This window comes from Poecilia latipinna, unplaced genomic scaffold (genome assembly GCF_001443285.1).
Source record: "Poecilia latipinna isolate Pla-1442-1.1 unplaced genomic scaffold, P_latipinna-1.0 Scaffold992, whole genome shotgun sequence".
NCBI classification, from domain to species: domain Eukaryota; kingdom Metazoa; phylum Chordata; class Actinopteri; order Cyprinodontiformes; family Poeciliidae; genus Poecilia; species Poecilia latipinna.
The window spans coordinates 96,258-116,475 of NW_015113608.1; the positions used below are offsets into that span (position 1 = coordinate 96,258).

Here is a 20,218-nt window from a genome sequence, read left to right on the forward strand (position 1 = left end):
TGCTGCTTGCACACCTGAATGTCCTCTCTGAGTGACAAATAGACGATAATTCGACTCTATTCTGTGCTATCTGCTTATAATGACGATACGTTAACCTCTGAACATTACAAATTGTTGTAGCCAATATTTCTGTTACTGTAATTCCTTAGCATTTTATTAGAAAAATCTCATCTGATAGCGAGACTCAAGTGAGAGCGTTAGATCAGGCAGCGACAGACAGGGAAGTGATCTTCTTTCATGCACCGTCAAATTACTCGACGGACTTAAATTTAGGAGACGACCTTTCAATGACACCTGTTCCATTAGCAGTGGCTTGTTCAGTAATTGAGCTCTTGGTGGGTAGTTAAATTGGTTTAATCAGGTGTGCTGGGACATCAGGAGAAGCAGAGGGTTTCCAGACTAACGCGGGTTTTAACGACCTCTGCTGCAGCTGCGGAGCGGCTGTGGGTTCTCTGTGGAGAGGCAGTGGGGATACTCACTGTGGAAATTCAGGATTGTAGAGGGTGGGCTGCAGGATGCCAGCAGGAAAAACTGTGAGACAGATAGAAAAAGGTGACATGAGAGAGTTACAAGTGTTTAGAAATTACTCACTCAATAATGAAAAGAAGACGGGGATAATTTGCTCAGGTCAGAACATGAATGAGGTGGTAAGAATACAAAAATTAACAAGAGATGTTTATTTTAATGTTCCCAAAAAGCAAAACTAAAGAAATCCATCTATCCATGAATATCTTTTGGATTAAAGAAAATGTATATTTAATGTGATGCAGTTCTGTGTTGCCTTTAAGCCATATGTGTTTTGCTTACACTTCTAATACATTGTCATACTATTGCACATCCGCCTTACATTTTAATGGCATAGGAAAAATGAATAGCCTTAGTAAATAACATTCCTAATGCATTAACTTCTAAACTCTGCTATTTACATAAGTTGATCTTCGTCTAATTCAGGGCGTCATGAATTTTTTTAAATATCAAAAACGTCCAAAACATGCGAGCCACCATTCTCACACACATATTTCATGTAACATAATGGAAATCCAAATATTTTTTCACTTTGCCTAGTGATGCAAAAGTGAACGTGATTGTTGGTGCTACATTCGGTTTATTTCAGTGACTGATTATCTGTAACTTTTATCAATCATTAGAATTTTACTTTTAGAAGGTCAGCTTAGTATGCATAATTTTGAAAAATAAAAAACAACAAGAAGGTTAAGATATGGAAAAGTAAAATATGCCTTTCTGATTCAGTTGAACAAAATATATTCCACACCATTGAACCAGACATGCACAGACTATTCCAACTAGGAGTACATTAAAAACCACGTAACTACTTCAAAGATGAGAACTTGGTGTTTCCCAAAATCCGTTTCATTTTCTCATGTTCAAATATAGAGGTTTTAATCTGCCAGCATACATGGCAAGATAAGAAAAGGTGCTACAGCAGCTTATAGTAGAGCTATCTTCAAAACCGTTCTGGTACTACACCTGGAAGTTATTTTTTCAAAAACGCCCTGCAAAGGTTCACATTGAGAGGCAGAAATCTGTGATACAGCAACAACTTTTGAGAAAGCAGAAATCCTTAGTCTTAAAATCAAACTTGACTACACTTGTAAAAACTGTGAACACAAGGAAGGAAAATGAAAAAAATGTGGATAACTTGAGAGGAGTAAGAGCTTATCTACTTAGAAAAAAAATATTCCAGTGGACTCTGATGACTGCGTTTGTCAAACTCCTTCTGTCCCCCAGCATCAATCTGTGAGCACGCCATTGATTTTCCTGGAAGAGATTGAATCCTTCAGGCAGACACAGACGGCGGACCGATCCTGGGAGACGATGAAGAGTGAAGGAAGGGGTGATAGCGCTAGGCTAGATTTGTTAAAGCTCAGGAAGGTGATACTGCTTGTTTTTCCTTCAGGGGTGCATTAAACATCCAACTGTTGTAGAAAGGGAGGAATGAGGGGGATTACAGTATGGGGAGATTTACATGTTTTGTTGTTTTGTTCCTCCAGAAGTCATTGTGTTTGACTTGCTGTAAACAGACAGCAACACGGAGTAATTGTCTGTGACTAAACACAGGAAGGGTTCCCTTGTGTGTGTGTGCGCTTGTTTGTGGCAGAATCTGGCACTTGTATGGCCGTGAACGACGAAAAGTCATGCACTCACCCATTTGATTCTTGTTAGGCAGGTAGTAGGCATTAAGAGCCTGCGGGGGGAGAAGCCACCTGAGGAAAAAAAAAAATTGGACAAAAAAGGTTTTAGAGACAAGATCCCCTCACACTCTATCCACTCCAAACACACCAAACAGAATCACAAACACAGCTGCCTTTATCCCTCCAAACCCCCTGTTGGGATATCCACTCTGTAACATTCCACAGCTGACGTGCCTCTGTGCATACAAAAACATGGATGGTTCCTTTATGGTAATCCACTTAAAGCCAGTAAAATCGATTGGCATAGATCCCCCAAATGACTAACTCCGACAGACTAAGATGCCCTTGTTCCAGCTAAAGGAGTGATGGCTCTGCATGGACTGAGGAGAGATGGTGGAGAAGCGACAAGACAGACGATTTCTGTCTTTATTTAACACCGACAAAACCTAGTGAGTGATAGAACGTCCACTTTTTGGTGATAAAGAGGGCGTATGCGAGTGTGGGCTAACGATACCGTTGTGTCAAGCATGCTGGAATACTAATGTGCCTGTAATGTGTTGTCATAACAGAAATGCACTCAATCCAAGCCGAGCAGGGCTGTATTTTAGAAAAATGAACCGTATGTCCCACAGCACTCTTCTGCTGCCTGGCTGCTACAGATAAGTACGTCAAATGGATTTTCTGCAGCTGTTTATGATGATTTAGGATCTGTGTGTTTAATTTAGAGGTACATCAGCAAACATGGCAATAGAGAGATTTCTGGGAACGCATGTTAGGCATGTTGGACACATGAGAGTCACGCAGCAGGGGAAGGGATGCGTCTGAAACATGCAGGATAATGTTGGGAATCACAGAAATAAAAGGTGACACTCACGCCGTCTTGTCGACTTCTTCGTGTATTTTCCGGACAGACAGTTTGATGTTGAACTTAATGCTGTTGAGGATATTCTTGAAGTAGGTCTTCTTGTTCACATCAAACTGCAAAGCAAGAGCACAAGTTTATATATAGAAAATAAATAAATAAATAAATGAAGATTTTAACAGTTTCTTCTTGGAATAATTGCAATGAATTTCCACTGCATAATTACACTAAAAGAACATCTTAGATCTATTTTTATTTATTTATTTTTTTTGCATTAAGTTAGAAACTGGGATTTTAGTATAGATTTCCCATAGAAGAAAATGTTTTCATCCTCTGTTTTGCAAATAATTTATGCTTTTAATTATTATAAAACCCATACATTTAAGTAAAATATTATTTTTTTAAAATGGCAACACATTTCCTACAGTACATTTTAATCATATTCATAATTTCTCTCTTAAAAACATCATGTAACATTTACAGCGCTAAACAAGTTTTATTTAACCGAACTAAAGACAAACATGGCTCTTTGGATTGTAGTTAGCAGATTCCTGATCTAAGCAGTACTTTGAACTCGACCGATAAACCAGAATCTTTCCACTTTTAGCTTCTTCGGCTCTAACCAATGAATATCCGGTAGGAAACAGAAAAATCTTATCTTTTTCTTGTCTTTGAATGCACCATGTGATCCATTTTACAACACTCTTTGCTGTTACCAAGTGACACAAATGTAAACATTTAAAGTTTCAGGTGAAGTCAGAAGAAGCACACACATGTAGACAACATAATGAAAACTTGATTTTTGTCAAATGGTCTGTAGTTTATTGAGGAAGAGAGGGGAAATTAGAGAGAGCAAATATCAGAAAGACTAAGATTACAAAAAAAAAAAAAAAAAGAAAAATCACTTTGGCCGACTTCAGTGGCCCCTGACACGTTTTCGCATTTTCACTTATTTGCTAGGTAAATAAAAAAATTGAATTGCGATATAAGATACTTATAACTTTGCTTCATCAGAAACTATTCACAAATAAACTTAGCAACACACAGGAAAAATTTCACAGAATTTCTACTCCACATTTCTAGCAATGCTAGCCCTGCGATATCAAACGCTACCTCTTTTTTTTCTTTGATTGGGAATTTTTTAAAACCCTGTCTAATAGTATCTGGATCCCTTTACTGATTCTAATATAAATACTGATGACAACTCACAGCAGGAATGTTGGGGAAAAAAAGGAAAAAAAAACAGTAAGGCTAGACACTATCTCACTGTGAATCTGCCTCTTCACTTTGGACAGGCATCTCTCCAAGCTTGGTCTACCTGCTTAAATTGGAGAGGATTGATAAGGTGAAGCAGTTTTTTTTTTTTTTTTTTACTTAGACATTTCAAAACCTGTTGCAGATGTTGTAGGCAGTGCACACCAACTCACAAATTGAAATGTAGATGTCGAATTGAAGGGCTATGATAGTGATCGAGTCCCATGAGGGAACTCTATTTGCATAAACTTACTTAAAAACATGCTGCAGGATTTTTGGAGAGGAAACTACTCAGAAAAGTAACAGCAGAAACTCAGGTTTCTCTCCCCTAATAATATCTTCCCCAATGGATGGAAACTTTAGCGGATTTGTGTTGATGTGTCGTTAATAAAATTAGTAGAGCTAATTCTCAAGAAGAAGTACAATGTTTATAGGTAAAGTTAGATTCATGATATTAATTTGAAAATCAAAGCATTTTGCAGAGTTAGCCGGATGTGACACTGCAGGTTGGAGTTATTCATAACAAGTTGAAGGTAAAATATGAACATAATTACACTAAAACAGCTGAGATTGTATGCAATTGTTCTGTAGCTAATGTTTCCACAAGCTTCCATGCTTTTTGCTATTATACTCCATCATCAGGACCAATTCCTATAGCATAATTAGCTTTCAGAAAAGTTCTGCAATCTCTATATACTTGATTTACATCTACACATTCAAATCAACATTTGTTGACTCGAAACTACACTTTCACAGCAACAATTAATACTACTTATGCAGAGCGAGTATACCCTGTGCTGTAATTGGTCACTACTGTTGCTTCTAGCTAATATTTTGAGTGGAAACCTAGATGGTGTTCCCATGTCAAATTGTTATATCTCTGAGAAAATGTCCACTGTCTTGCAAAAATGATTTTCACAACTGCAAACCTTAAAATGCAATGTGAAAAATCAGAAAATATCCAGGTGTGTAAATATTTAAGTAGCTGCTGTGTCCTATCACTCTGAGTTTGCCTCTCCCAAGGACATTGTTCATTCTAGTTTTCACGTTTACCACTTTGATGCAGAATTTTAATGAAAATCCTTTATTTCTTTTGAGTTATTTGTCAGCCGTCCTTTATAAGCATATTGTTTGACAAGAGTTTTATTTGGACCTGTCTGAATCAACAATCCTTGTAACTGCTTCTTTATTATAAATGGTCCCAACACGATTCTGTAAATGATGGTGGATTTTTCTCTAACTGAGTTCAATCACGATGATGCATGACGGTTCCACCTGAAGATAAATCCTTCCAGTGCTCAAGAGACAGAGCTGGATGCAGGGAAGAATGACTGGAAGGGATGATGTGTGGGTACTGGATGACTGCATGGGCCAAAGTGAAATAGGAGGTCCATGACTCACCCCATATTCCTGATCAATGAGTTCATCTTTGAGCAAGAAGTCTGGGTATCCCGTCATCACCATCATGTGCTTGAGCTGCGAGATGGGAGAAAGAAAGAAACAAATCGGTCAAACAAAATTCCACATCCACTTTGCAGCAACTGAATATTCCACATATGTCCCTGGTTTCTGACCCGCTCTCTTGTGCGCATCAACTAATCAAGCAAACCCAGTCTAATAGGATTACAGAGAAGCTCTTTATATTCAGCATGCCCCTGTAAAAGGATTATAACTTTAGATTGTAAAAGTATTAGAAAGGATATCTTGCAGTGCAGACCCGAAATCAGCACCACAGAGAGATCCGGATTAGGCAATCCTCACTTCTCAATGTCAAGCCCTTGATGTATCCTATCACATTTCTATCTTACCAAGCAATCAGTCAGACTCGTTCAAAAGAAAAGAATCACAAAGAAGTTATTAAAACCTTTTCAAGTACTAATCGGATCTCACAGGAAGTCGTGTTTGTGATTTCAAGGTTCAGTTTAGGATTCAAACCTTTGCTCTGGCAGCCTCCTTGGTGGCCTCATCCATCCAGTCCAGTTCCTGCAGCCGAAGATCCAGGGCATGTTTTATGTCCTCCACCAGCTTCTGTACCTGGAGGGAAAATAGAGCTAGTTAGTAGCAGTAAGTTTATAATTAAAGTAATCATTTGTAGGAGAGTAGGAAGCAGGGACATCAATAGGATTGAAGTATAGGCTGAAGGAAGTCATACAAATAAACATTCTTGGCTATATATCATTGAAAATCATTTAAGGTCCTTATAGCTGGTCCAGTTTCCTTCTCCCCTACTACTGCTCTACTAAAGGCAACTGTACTGATGGCAGACTGGCCATCTGGCATATCGGGCATTTTCCCAGTGGGCTGAAATGCTATTAGGGCAGACATGGTCTGACCAACCCATCACCACTAGCCTAATAACACCAGGCTGGCCCAATCACATTAATAAATAAATACCAGGCCTTTTCCTTTTGGTCCTGTCTGCATAATGCATTCTGCTGAGAAAAAAAAAAAAAGTCAGTGCAACAGTCCACCGGCCAACCACTTCCTTGAAACATGTACTTGATACAGAGCTTTGTTTGCTACAGAACCTGTAAGATGGACTGCTTTCAGAAAACTCGTTGCTATCAAATGAGTCGACTAAAGCAAGCCAAACTTCGGTAAATATAATACAATGGGAAAATCCATCCATCCATTTTCTGTACACCCTTGTCCCTAGTTGGGTCGGGAGGAGTGCTGGCGCTCATCTCCAGCGAAGGTTTCGGGCGAGAGACAATGGGAAAATGTCAAACAAAAACTTGATTTGCTCTATTAGTTTGTATTGCACGCACCGGAAGCACTGAGTCCGAAACAAAGTAAAACTATCAGACACCATCTTTCCTGAGGAAGAGAAAAATACAGTTTCATCAAGAATTGAAGGTGGGCTCCTGGAGACCAAACACAGTTAAAGCTTTCTGTGACATGTTTAATACTCCCAAATTAAAACAGAGGGCTCCATATTTATAAAAGGCACAGATTAGCACTGGATTAACACAAGATCACCGTCTCTCATTTTCCTGCTATTTGTTTTATTAACAAATGTAAAGATGTTGGGTAATTGGACCTCCCAGTTTCACTCCCAGCCAATACTTTCATCTGAATTTATCAACAACACATGCTCATTAACACTCTTCATATTTTTTCATATCACCAGGGGATGTGAATAAATTTAGAATTAAAATGTGTTTCAGGTTATTTTTGGTTTTTATTTTCTTCAGTGAGTGGACTTAATCAACTTTTACCTTGATCTGTCTGGATTAGTGACCCGTTGATGTAAAACTATGAGAAGCAGTTATTCAAGTTAAAGGTGGTAAAAAGATTACTTGTAATGGGCGGATAATATCAAGAGCCCATTACTGGAAGCATTTCAATCTAAGTTATAATTGTCCAAACTGGGTAACAGTGGAGGTTTGTAATAGTAGCTCATTTGCCCATTCACCCTGATTGATCCTTTCAGCAATGCTCTCCCTTTGGTTAGGATGAATAATGTTAATTATTCACTACAAATTTGTAAAAAAAAAAAAAATAATAAAAAAATAAATAAAAATAAAAAATAAAGTTCAGAAAGCATTTAGAGCTGATGGTGGATTTCAGAATTGGTAAAATAATAGTTTTGTTTCTGTCTCACAGTTGGTTGGAATATTTCAGCTTACTAATAAGCATTTTTTATATGGAAGAAAATATGAGTCACCAGAATCTGAATAAGTACAAATACACAACATTAAAATTTCAGTGGCATTTTTTATTCAAATCCTGGTGACACACACAGCTCTGGAAAAAATTAAGAGGCCACTTAAAATGATCAGTTTATCTGATTTTTCTTTTTATAGGTATATGTTTAAGTAAAATTAAAATTATTCTACTGACAGCATGTTTCTGAAAATGTTGTATTTATTTGCAGAAAATTTGAAATTATCATATTCACATAGAAACAACAATACTAATTTTAACTCAGGAAGAATTCAGAAATTAATATTTGGTGGAAAAACCACAAGGTTTTCAATGGGGGTCAGTGCAATGATCTCTCAATTTATCCAGAGCTGTTTTTACTTCCATAGTATGAACACTGACTGCATTAAAAAACATTTCCAATCCAAAAATGTATTGATTTTGTCTTTGATGTAAGAGCAAAATTTATTTCTTTATTCTACAGTGCAAGATCGCTTGTGCTTTAAATATAACAAATGACTGACCACTCAACATATCTGCTAATAGTTTTTAAAGAGAAATTAGAGAATGTCTGTATCAGCAGGTCACAACTTAATGAGCCTAATATGAATTTTGCCAGAAAATCTGAGTGTCTGCACAAACAATATGTTAACACGTGTTAGCATCTCTGCTTCTGAAGATAAAGATGCTGTGAAGTAGCTTTGTGTTTAACCTTTCTTTACCTATTTAGATGTGTGCTTTTTAAAATGCCACTCCTACGAGATGTCTCTACATTTGCCAATCACCATAACAAGCTTAGCAAGAAAGCCAGTCTTGCGCAGCCTTCTGTTGTTCAGCTGCAGCTCCTGAAGGCTCATTAATTCTTGTTCATGCTGAGGTAAGCAGCATCTGTAAATGAGTGAAAGCTGCACACAATGTCACTGGCCTAAGGTAGGCTACCTGAGTGATGTTTAATGAGGTCGGCTACTTGTGTGGTCATGACAACAACAGGCAAGCTAAACAAAGAATCAATCACTGCTGGCATGGCCAGTGACAAAAATGCAGCTCGTTCACTCAAACCTTTCCATCCCGTCCACACAACACAAGATTTACACGCATCAAGCTTCAAAACCATTGTTGTTTTGAGATGTTAAGCAGCCGCTGCTAAATGCTTGATCATGAAAAGCTTTCATCCCTAGCAATAATCAAAAAGGCTTCATTAGTTTGAAGCACTTCTGAAAGTTAGTTTTGTTATCTGATTAGGATCTTAACTGGAACGTAAGGAGCTCAGGAATTTAACTTTCAATTAAGATACCATCCAGAAAAATTAATTAGCATCCACGGCTTATTTAGTCAAAATGCTTCATGCTTTAAAATTCAGTTTGGTAGAAATTTAAAAGGTTATTGAAGAACAGAAATGCTGTATAAGAGACTACTGTGATGATGTGAGTAGCTGTATTGGAGGAGGCGAAGGAGACACAGGGTGGGATTTAAAGAATGAACATGGAGTTATAGAGATTGGAAATCATGTTGGGATCCATATCTCCATGACCTAGAACAGACAACAGACAAAAAAAAAAAAAAAAAACATGGAGGAGTACTCAGGTGAAACAGTAGTAAATGTCAAATGTTTGGGACTGACCAAGGCAGAGAGCAAAGTGGAAAAAAGCAGCAAACAAAACTAGACAGGGTAGATGCCTGAGATTAGTGCTGGTGGGATTTCAACATCCCAGTTCGGCCATCAGAGCCATTGAGCCATGCCAAAATACTCTGCTGGACACCGTCTCTGCAGACTCAAATAAAGATAATACAATGATGACCTCCAAAAGGAGGAGAATGAAAATAGATGTTCATAACAATTTTGCTGAAGCAAAAATATGTTTCTGTTTTTCTATGTTTTTCTACATTAGCCAAAAGAGATTTAGTTTTCTATTAGAAACAATCTAACTGAGGGTATGATGTGGGCTGCTGAAAGGTATTTAAATGTTTCCATTTCAGAAATGCTTTCAGTTTTACCTGGACCTGGTCAGAGTGGACATTTTATTACAGAACATTTTGAATTCAGGAATACCACTAAGTAAAACAGAGAGTTATTATTCACCAGAAAGCGAGCGCATGGTTATGTTTGTATTCAGACTTCACAGTGTGAGCTGTCGTAGCTGCAGGCTAGAATGTGTTTTGACAAAAGCTTTGTTTCTATAAGTCTTTGTTATTTTCTGCTGTCAAAGCTGATTGTGTTTTTGTTCACTGTTAAATTGTGAAAAATGATATTTACCGCAGCTTGGTAAGAACTGCCCTAGAAACACAGGAAACACACTGGGTCCTTCTGATAATGTTAGAGTGATTGTAGCAAACTTGGAACCTATGCAAAGTCCTTTTAATATGTTGGTTTAGGTGTTTTTAGAGATTAATTTAAATTAATTTAAAATAACCAGAGTAGCTGCCAGCAGAGTAAGGACATTTTAGTGGTTCTAGAACAATAATTGTTGAAAACTTTCATTTGTGTAACCAAGTGTATGGTCTTTCTAGTCAGAAAAGTGACCCAAAGTGTGGAGTATTTTATGACACATGAAAACAAGTGATTTAAAAAAAAAAAGGATTAAATGAAAGCCATCAGACGGAGAGGCGTGTGTCTGCATATATTCCAACCTTGACTTTGCTCTCTAAAGAGAAGTGCTTCTTGACAAACAGCGCCCCCAGAGCCATGCCGAAGTGCTTGTTGGCCTGAGTGAGGCAGAGCCGGCCCAGCTCCAGCTGCTGTTCGGTGCCGTCGATCTCTCGAGAAAACTCGTGGATGGTGCTTCGGAAGGCGGTGGACAGGTGCTCACTTAGCGCTGCCACAATGCGCCACAGCATGTAGTTATGCAGAACCCTGAAGAGGAGAAAATAGATACATTATTCGTCTTTTGCCACAACGTTTCTTCTGTCAAGGGTTTTTTGAAATAAACCAAAAATAAAGGATTAAGAGAAACATTATTTTAACACAATACTTCCACTTCCCATGACATACATCGTAAGCTACACATGTCATGATCAAAATGTCGATCATTTCCTACCCAGTGACTTCGGGGAATATGTCCATCTCTCATAACCCTTGAACCAGATTATCTGGAAGGAGAAAATGGCTGGATGGACTTTTTACCATCACCATGCTTCATAGTCCAGGTTTGCTTTATTTGACACTGCTACACTCCATTTGATGCATCGCTGCTCGCAACAAAACTCAATAAGTGTTTACATCCATGCTGGTATGTGTACAACTCTACTCAATATGAATAACATTTCTGCTGGTGTCTGCACATCTCTGCTGATGCAGTTATTTATATTTTACAGACATGCATGTTTTGCACATTTTGAAATTAACCAACTCAGTTGCATGTTCTTTAGGACTGGAGTACACTATGTTTTTTAGAACTACACAGTATTGATGTAATTTATTTTGACCTTACTCTAGAGCAGTGTTTCTCAACCCTGGTCCTCAGCGCCCCCCTGTCCTGCATGTTTCTAGGTGCTTCCCTTCTGCCACACATCTGAATTGCATCTCCGGGGGATTAACAGGCTTCTGCAGCACTTGATGATCATGCAATAATTTGAATCAGCTGTTCTGGAATAGAGGCACATCTAAAACATGCAGAGCAGGGGGGCGGTGAGGACCAGGGTTGAGAAACACTGCTCTAGAGTATTTTTATTTCATATTCTGTTTTTTTCTTTTCTTTTCTTTTTTTTTTTTTTTACATTTTATGTTCAGTTTGTGTCTAAGTATTTGCTTTAACTGCTGCTGTTGCACATAAATTGTTGGACAACAAATTATATTTCTCTCCTATTCTATTGATTGGTAAGGGACTCAAATGATGTATAAAAACTTCAGATGTATTTTTAGAGAACATTATTAAGCAAATAGCATCAAGAAAACTAAGAAACACACCTGACAGGTCAGAGACAAAGTTGTGGAGAAGCTCAAAGCAGAGTTTGATATCCCTAGTTGTGAAAATCTGGAAGGCCTTGGTTCATTAAAAAATAAAAACAAAACAGCAAACCTAGCAAGACATGTGAGACCAACATCTAGTTGTGCACTTCACAAATCAGGCAAGAGTGGCAAGAAGAAAAGCATTGTTGAAAGAAAGACATAAGAAGTCCCCATTAAACTTTGCAGCAAGTCATGTATGGAGAAAACCATGTGGACGAAATTCCTCCAAAACCAGACTTTTTAGCTCGCAGATAAATACTATGTGTGGGAGAAAACCTGGAAGCCTCAACACCCCAGGCCCATTATGGCAGCATTATGCTGTTGAAATGATTTTCTTCAACAGGACAAGAAAGCTGGAAGGAAAATCCTGCAAAAAAAAAACAACAAACTGCTAGGGGCTGGAAAATACTTCATGGTTGCTACAAAATTAAACAAAGTTTAAAGTATGAAATATACAAACTTTGAAATGTGGAAAAAGGCAAACTTGGAATTATCCGTGCTACTTTATGCACAGCAATTGAAAATGAGATCTTCAAAAGTCAAAATTTTTATTTCAAGGGAATGTCATGCTGATTTTTCTGAATTATACCTCTGAAATCCAGACTTTGTTAATCATCTATCACTCATTTTTAATTTTAGCAATGTTATCCTACAGACAATCCTTAATGAGTCTCTCTTTTACAGTACTGCTGCTCCACCACTGCATCGCAGATCAAGAGCTGAGGGATTTAGCTTCATTCCTGTTGTTAATCAAACTTAAAGGTTTGTATATAGAAAAACTACACATCAACATTTTCCTTGAAGCTATGGAACTTGAGTTGCAATTAGGCTGTTGTGAGACAGGTTAGTTTTATTCAACTGAGGCAATGTCATTACCTTAGTAATCCTATTTGGTGGCAGATTAAATGCAAATAATTTTGATAAATCCTCTTATAAATGTGAAAAGCTTCAGAGTGTTGCCTGAGGATGCATATTTTTTTTTGTTTACTTTAAGCCCAAACTGACAAATCTGCAGCTAAATTCACAGCATTGGCCAACTACAATACCTGTCTTATTTTTCATATAAATTGTGAAAATACGGGAATTAAAAAAAGGTGTAGCTTAATTTAATTACTTATTTAATTCACGTGTTTTTGAGTCAGGATTCTGTATCTTGAGCAAACCTCTTACTACTTCTCTCATGTGCAGAGTCAGAGAAGCACTGCTGGACAGTGAGAAATCAGCGGGGTCCAGCAGTTAAGAGCTCCCTCCGATCCAGACGGACTAACAGGAGCGAGGCAGCAGAGGGCTGAGGAAAATGTCAAGCAGAGGAAGAGAAAATGGATCATTCATGTACGTATTCAAGCTGCGTCTTCTGCCCCCCAGACGATGCAGCGCTGGTGTGTCCTCGTGCTCCCACTGGGTCCGTGCATCCAATCTGCCTCGCAGGGACAAACGCCCCCTGCTCCTACTGTGAAGCTGCATGCTAAACTTCAGGCATGTTGTTGTTTTTTTTGTTGTTGTTGCTGTTTCTATGAATAATTTTGCTTATGCATGACAGATGTTAAGTCAAAAGTGCCTTGGCAACAGCACCCTGAGGTCCAACAGCAGAATTGTGAGGACAATTTAATTAACAGGCAAAGAAAGAGGAGGGAGGAGGGAGAGAAGTGGGTGGTTTAGTAAATGACTGGACTTCTCGTAACAGCTGAGGACAATGAGCTGATAACAATATATTTATTAGCGCAGTTACTGGTTTGACTTGCTCTTTCTACTGCTGCTATGCCCAGTATGAATATCTAGTGGTGTAGGTTTAGGAGTGTGTGTGTGTGTAAAGTAAAGCCATCATACTTATGTGGAAGTCATCTATATGATAATGGTGAAACTAAGACATGTATCCGATGCGTTTCTGGGGCCGGTGGTCGAGCAGCTTTATTTGAAGCATCTCTGAAGAAAAGTGACGACAGTCTGGGGACACGCCACAATGAGGTAATTATGATTAAAACCAACCCCGCGAAACTGTTTAATTTATAGATGTTTGTTATTCAAGGCTGTAAAACAGGAACGCAGTTGTCTTGGTGTTCGTGGGCCTTTCCTGTTCTTTGCGACTGCCACATTGGGATCGTTGTAAGATAGCAGCATATGATGCAGCAGGTGGCAAAACAAGAATAACTGTGGAGCTCTCAGGTTTGCTTTGTTAGACTTCTGCCTGGCTCACCAAATTGAAAGGAAGAAATACTTGTTGCAAATGTGACATAAGCAAGGGAAAATGTTCTGTGTGGCTCACACGCAACCTGTATTCTGCTTCTTGTGGAGCGCGGCCAGTCGGATTCAATATTGTTATCAGAGACAATGCTGACATCAATCTTAGACTGAGTGTGAGTTGAGGCCACCGACCAATTCACCAACCCCAGCGCCATGATTGTGTTGTTGATGCAGGGCATATTTTGAGTTATTTTACTCTGCACACCAAAACAATAAAACATATGGATACATTACATGCATTGCATGTCAACTGATGCTTCAAATATGAGTAGATGGATTTCATTGATTCTACAAAACGATTAAAAGGTTCTTGTTATGGCCAGAGTCTATTTTGGAAACGGTGTGCTATTAGGGAGAGAACTCTTCAGTTCTCTTGTGCTTCGGAGATATTTTGGTGTTAAAAGGGAGAAAACGCCAGACAGGCGTCTCTTACAGCCTGTGCTGGTTGCAGACATTGAGAGCAGTGGAAGTTGTGTGGGACTCTTACAGACAACTGGAGCTCCATAGCAGCAACACAGAGCTTCAGAGGAAGCATGAGGGTAACTAATGCAGAATATTTCTCTCGTGGATGTACCATGAAGAGTGCAGGATCAGAAAAACTTGGCAGTCTGTAGGAAGACTGACACAAGATGTAGATGTCTAGAATATAAATATGGGGGTGATGTTAGAGTTAGCAATGCAAACAGGGCTAATGAGTACAGCTGCTCATCATAAAGAGGTAAAACTGTTTGAAATTTCTCCATCATAAGCTTTGCAGTATGTGTCAGTAAAATAAAAAACTCAATCGTTTTGTAGCTTAATGCAGTTTCTCTCTCTGAGATCAAGATTGGTCAAAATACACAGTTAAAGTGCTTTTGCTGCTGGATGATGTAACTTTCCAGACCATTTTATAACCTATACACCCCATTAAAGCCACAGAGTTGAAAACAGCTTTTAAAAATCTGAAACTTGTTGTGCTTCTTCTTAGATGTTTGTCTAAGAAACAGGCTTTCTGTTGCCTACCGTTATCGTGCAGACGTGAAAGAATAATTCTGTGGCTTGTTATTTAATAATCAGGTACAATTCATGATGCATGCACAAAGTAGCAAAGTAAGCATGTTTTGTGTAAATTATTCATACTTGGTTTAGGGTCGGGACCTTAAAGCATCCATTTTGATTCATTACTTACATAGATTTTAGCATGTCAAAGATTTTAACACAATTAGTCACTTTTTTTTTGTACATACAAAAGTACGAAGTGGAACCTTTGCATTTATGTGTTTCTGGTACACCCGTAAATCTGACGCACAAGCAACATCGTCATTCTCTGTAAACCTGAGAGGTGGTTATGTTAGACAACCCAAGTAGATAAACAGTTTCTAAAGTACTCAGAACATCCGTCCTGCCACCAAAAACCATGACATGTTCAAAATCTGATGTTAAATTTTACCTTCAGCTACTTATCTTCACCACGTCAAGATTTATAAGTTCATTGCGCTAGTACTAGGTGATTGCATGACTCTGGGAATAGACTAAACATATTTTAGGCCAAACAAAGAGAAAACATTAGACATTTTTTCTAAAGTGTTCATCTTATTTTAAGTCTCTTTTTCAGATTTAATATTTTTTTTTGATAAATATTCTATGTTTTATTTATTGCTGAGCAGGTAAAACGGAAAGAACAACAAAATTATTTTGCTCTTAATTGGGAAAAAAAATGACCCTGAAAACTAAGCTCTCAGATTTTGGCCTACTGTGCAAAATCTTTGGACACCAGCAATTTAGGAGTTTGCACATTTATGCAGAACGATTGTCTAAAGCTTTTTAATATGTAAATATAATTTCTTTCAAAATAGTTGAATGTATAAAAAGTTGTGAAATTATTCATCAGCCTACTTTTTTACGTTACAAAAATCTATCATTTTAAAAGACGCGTTTACTGCATCTTCTTTTGCTGCTAGAAATCTTGCATGGTGCACAAACTGAAACTGTTTTAGAGCAGATTTTGTTCAGAGAATAAGGAGCCACAGCAGAGGGGAATGAAAGTGTCTGTCAGAGAGCTGCACAGTTTAAGCAGTATAGGCTTTAATTACCACAGAACTGAGTGAAGGCTCATTAGCTGAATGGGTTTTAATGGAGCTAGTTAAGGAGATGAAAAGACACTGTCCCTTTGCACTACATTAACACATTACTGCAGGTAATGACCATGCAGGTAATGGAGGAGGGAGGGTCTCCTCTATTCCAAACTTCAGTCCAGCTACGCTTTCATTTTAGATGGACATTTAGGGGGCAACTTTCTGAGTTTGATCTTTCCGAGTGTTAAATTAGAGTAATTAGAGATATATGCTAATTCCCAGGCTGTCCACCCAAACTCTACGCAGACAGAAAAAGGCTTTTAGTAAGACTTTTATACATAATACCTTACGGTAGCTGAACGGCATGTGTTTCCAGCTCAGGAGGCCCTGCTGGGAATCCAACTATGACAGCTGACAGCCACCGCAACATAAAATCTACTGTTTGGGGAAAAGCTTTCTCAGAAAATACTTGATGGGCCCAGCAGGGAGTGAACCCTCAATTGCTGCTGTTTTACATCTCTGGATTAGTCATGAACACTCACACAGTGCACTCAAACTCACCTAAGTAAACACACAGCGAACAGACTCCCCCTGCTAGGCTTCGGATTGCAAGGCCCAAACAGACAGACCCACACACACGCTGGATCCTCACACTCGCATACACACGCACTCACGAGTGACGGGGAGAACAGACGGTAGTGGCGAGGGAGGGAGCTGAAAGTGGAGGAGGCGCTGGTGTTGTCATTACGCTTTCCCCCTCATTGGAGGTCCGCTCATCTGACTAATGGATTGGCTGCATTCACAACCGCGAGAGGAACAACACACACATATACACACACACGAGAGGGAGAAAGAAGAGGAGAAAAAGTGATGGATGGATGAAGGGGAGACATCAAGGGGTTACAGCTATTGTCAGTAGACTTATATGACAGGAATTTTATCAATCTGAAAGCATGAGGATGATGGAGTGGGGGAGAAAAATTAAGAATTTGCGATGGAGAGGATGATAAAAAGCTTTAAAAAAGGCAGGAAGCGATCTGAAACAAAAGGCGAACATGCAACAAGTAATGAATTAAGAATATAGTCACATACTGTTTTAGTAACCCTATCCATCGGGATTTACAGTTTAAAATTATTCATATCCCCCACAGACTCAGATTTAAAATAATCTTCATTTAACCAAGAGCTTCAAAATGAAAATTATGATGTTTTCTACATCTAAAGAAAGAAAGTCAGAAATGCTGTGTTGCACTTATTTTAGTCATTTTCTGCTTTAGTTCAACACAAATTGCAGCCCAGAAAATGCTGGTTGGTTAGGATATTCTGAAGTGAATCTCTGTGAGGTTATTGTCAAAAATGCATTTTGTCACCTGTAGTAGAAAGATGTCATATCACTGAGTTTGTTGAAAATATCAATGAGTCCTGGGAGTGATTGAATCAATTAAAAACAGCTCAGAAGACATCCGTCACCCAAGCATTAAGGGACCTAATTCTGATGACTTCACAGCAGCTAACTTCAAGAACTCAAACTCAGGCACTGACAGAGACAAAGAGAGACAATTGTTCCATGAGGACACAGCATAAAGCGTGCGTCACGGCTGAGCCATGAAGAGTTCTGGCCCAGTTCAAATTCTGCACCTTGGAAAGCAAGTCGGCTGCTCTCAGGACGCACCGCAGTTTGCTTTTTTGCCATGGGGCAGTTCTTCAAGATGCTATCATCCACCTTCTTTAGTGAGCACTGTGGGGATCATGTTCTTTGATTTCCCCGGTGCTTATGACACAATTTAGCCGGAAAATACAGGTGGATGCTTCTACACCTTATTCACTACTTGACAGAAAGGCTTCTGTGTTCAAAACGGACAGGTTGTGCATCATAGAGGGCGATGCCTCGCTCCAGAGGATCATTAAAGCTCGTACAGTCTGGTCATTTACTGAACATACTGATGACCCTGGAGCTGTGGGCTTTGTCATTGCTGAGTATCGAACTAGTGGAGTGCTTTGTGTCACAATGAAAATACGATCACCTCATCTTGGAAGGTGGAAAAAAAAGCAAGCTTGTCGTATTAGAAGAAGGATCATAACCCCGTTTTCTTTTCATCTTAAAGGGCGGGTATGATGAAAAATCAATTTTTTTAAGCTTTAAGTCATGCTGCAATGTTATTTCCTCAAAAACATACTTAAGTGTTGTTTTGATTCCTCCATGCATGTTTGAGAAATCCTTTAATCTCCCCTAACAACCATTCAGGGCTGCATAAATCCTTGGCAGCGCTTTGTGGAAAAAAGCTGCATATTTCCACAAAGCTACTCCTTGGAGCTTCAGTCTCCAGTTGAACTTTCACCCCACACAGCACCCCTGTCATGTGATCCCCACACTCGGCTCCTCCAGACTAGTGGCAGCAGTATTTAGGGACCATCTAGTGAAACTGCACGTCTGCTGAGCTCTCAAGAACAGTTATAAACCGCATTAATGAACAGATTGGAGAAGCTCTGTTGTGATAATGCACTGAAGATGTAGTGTTGGAAAGAGTAGGAGCTCCTTAAAGAGACAGAGGTCCATTTATAAAGCATCAGATAAGGCTATGATGTGAAATCAGATTTCTTTCAAGTAATTTTTGATGCATACAACATTCTCATAACAACTGATGGTAATATAGTTACTTCATTGTGTACCATATGCCTGGAAAATACATAATACCCTCCGTTAAGAGGAAAGGTGCAGCTGTTCACCTGGACAACAGCTTAGAGAGAAAATGCAACACTGAGATGCCTCGCTTCCACCGAGCAGTACAGCATGGGTCAGTGAGGTTCAGTACACTACTTTATGGTCCGCATCCTCAAGGAAGCATTTCCACAGCCAGTTAGACTCTCACTGGAGCGGTGAGGTTAAAGCAGAGTGTGACGTGATCCACTCATGACCCTGGAGCTGTGGGGTCAAGCAGTGAAGTTTTTCTGTCCCCCAGTCAAAAGACTTTGTGTGACCCAAGTAGCGCTGCATTAATTGTACTGTACCGTTGTCCTACAACAGGCAGGGGCCCAGGAATGGTGCGGTACGGACTGGTTGTATGGGTCGCTTTCACAATGGCAGCAAACTGGACCACACCGACCCATGCCGTACTGCTCAGTGGGGAGTGTTACAAATGTTTTAAAGAAAGAGCAAGAAAGACACTACATTTGAGGTTTAGGAGTTTCAGTGTTGGCACCAAGATGTTGAGTAAACCTTCCTCAAAGAGTTTTATTTTTCCAGGATCAGTAAAGCAAATGGGAGAAAGAAATGGAACAATCTGATAAAACATTGGCTCTGTGCTCTGCAGTCTGATGAATGTATTGTTTTTTACTAATAATGTAGTGCAACAATTTAAGAGGTGAATGAAGTATCTATTCTAGAGTATCTTTGTTTGACTTGCACAAGCTGCATTTTATCACTGGTTCCCCTCAGCAGCAAAATGTCAGACTTGTCCTTCTCATATTAAAAAAAAGATCAATGCTAACCATCTTTGCGAACTTTCATATGTTCAACATTGCTCTATGTTAATTTAAAGGAATCAAAACTTTCAAGAACAAACTCCTCATATAGTTGCAATAAGAAGGCAACGTGGATGCATCTCTTATGAAGTTTTCTAACGTTTTATAAAAAGAAAAAAAAAACAGACAAAATGAAAACAGTACTTTTGTTGTGAGGATATTGAGTTTGTTTAATTAGGTTGTTATTTAAGGTCCTAAATAACACAAATAAGACAAAATATATATAAAAAAACATACCAATTCTATTCTCCCAGTCTGTCTAAAATTCCAACAGTTTATCTTTTAGGAGTCAGAACCAGGTAAAAAAACCAGTCCTGGAGTTCACCGGGGATGAGGTGTAAGAAAATATTAATTGTTACAAGAAGCTGAGAGAGAAAATGAAGATTTGCAGGAGTGGCAGAGATGAAGCGTAGATAGAGTGAAAGGAGAGTTTGCTTGGGAAATGAAAAAGAACTGAAAGGAAAACGATTTTATCAGACAGAGTTGTGACAGATGCCGAGAGACGTTTGGAAGGAAGAAAGACAGATGGGCACAACGGGAA

At 38.8% G+C, this 20,218-nt stretch overlaps 1 protein-coding gene across 1 annotated transcript in view; it reads right to left on the reverse strand.

Annotated features, from left to right (window-relative positions):
• Positions 1 to 20,218, reverse strand: part of ecel1 (endothelin converting enzyme-like 1) — a 53,212-nt gene that overhangs the window by 11,813 nt on the left and 21,181 nt on the right. The window contains exons 8-13 of the mRNA XM_015050470.1: positions 10,543 to 10,765; positions 6,205 to 6,303; positions 5,671 to 5,745; positions 3,028 to 3,131; positions 2,167 to 2,225; positions 480 to 531 (exon numbers count right to left, since the gene is read on the reverse strand). Coding sequence (XP_014905956.1) covers positions 480 to 531; positions 2,167 to 2,225; positions 3,028 to 3,131; positions 5,671 to 5,745; positions 6,205 to 6,303; positions 10,543 to 10,765 — 612 coding nt within the window. The remainder of the gene's footprint in view (positions 1 to 479; positions 532 to 2,166; positions 2,226 to 3,027; positions 3,132 to 5,670; positions 5,746 to 6,204; positions 6,304 to 10,542; positions 10,766 to 20,218) is intronic.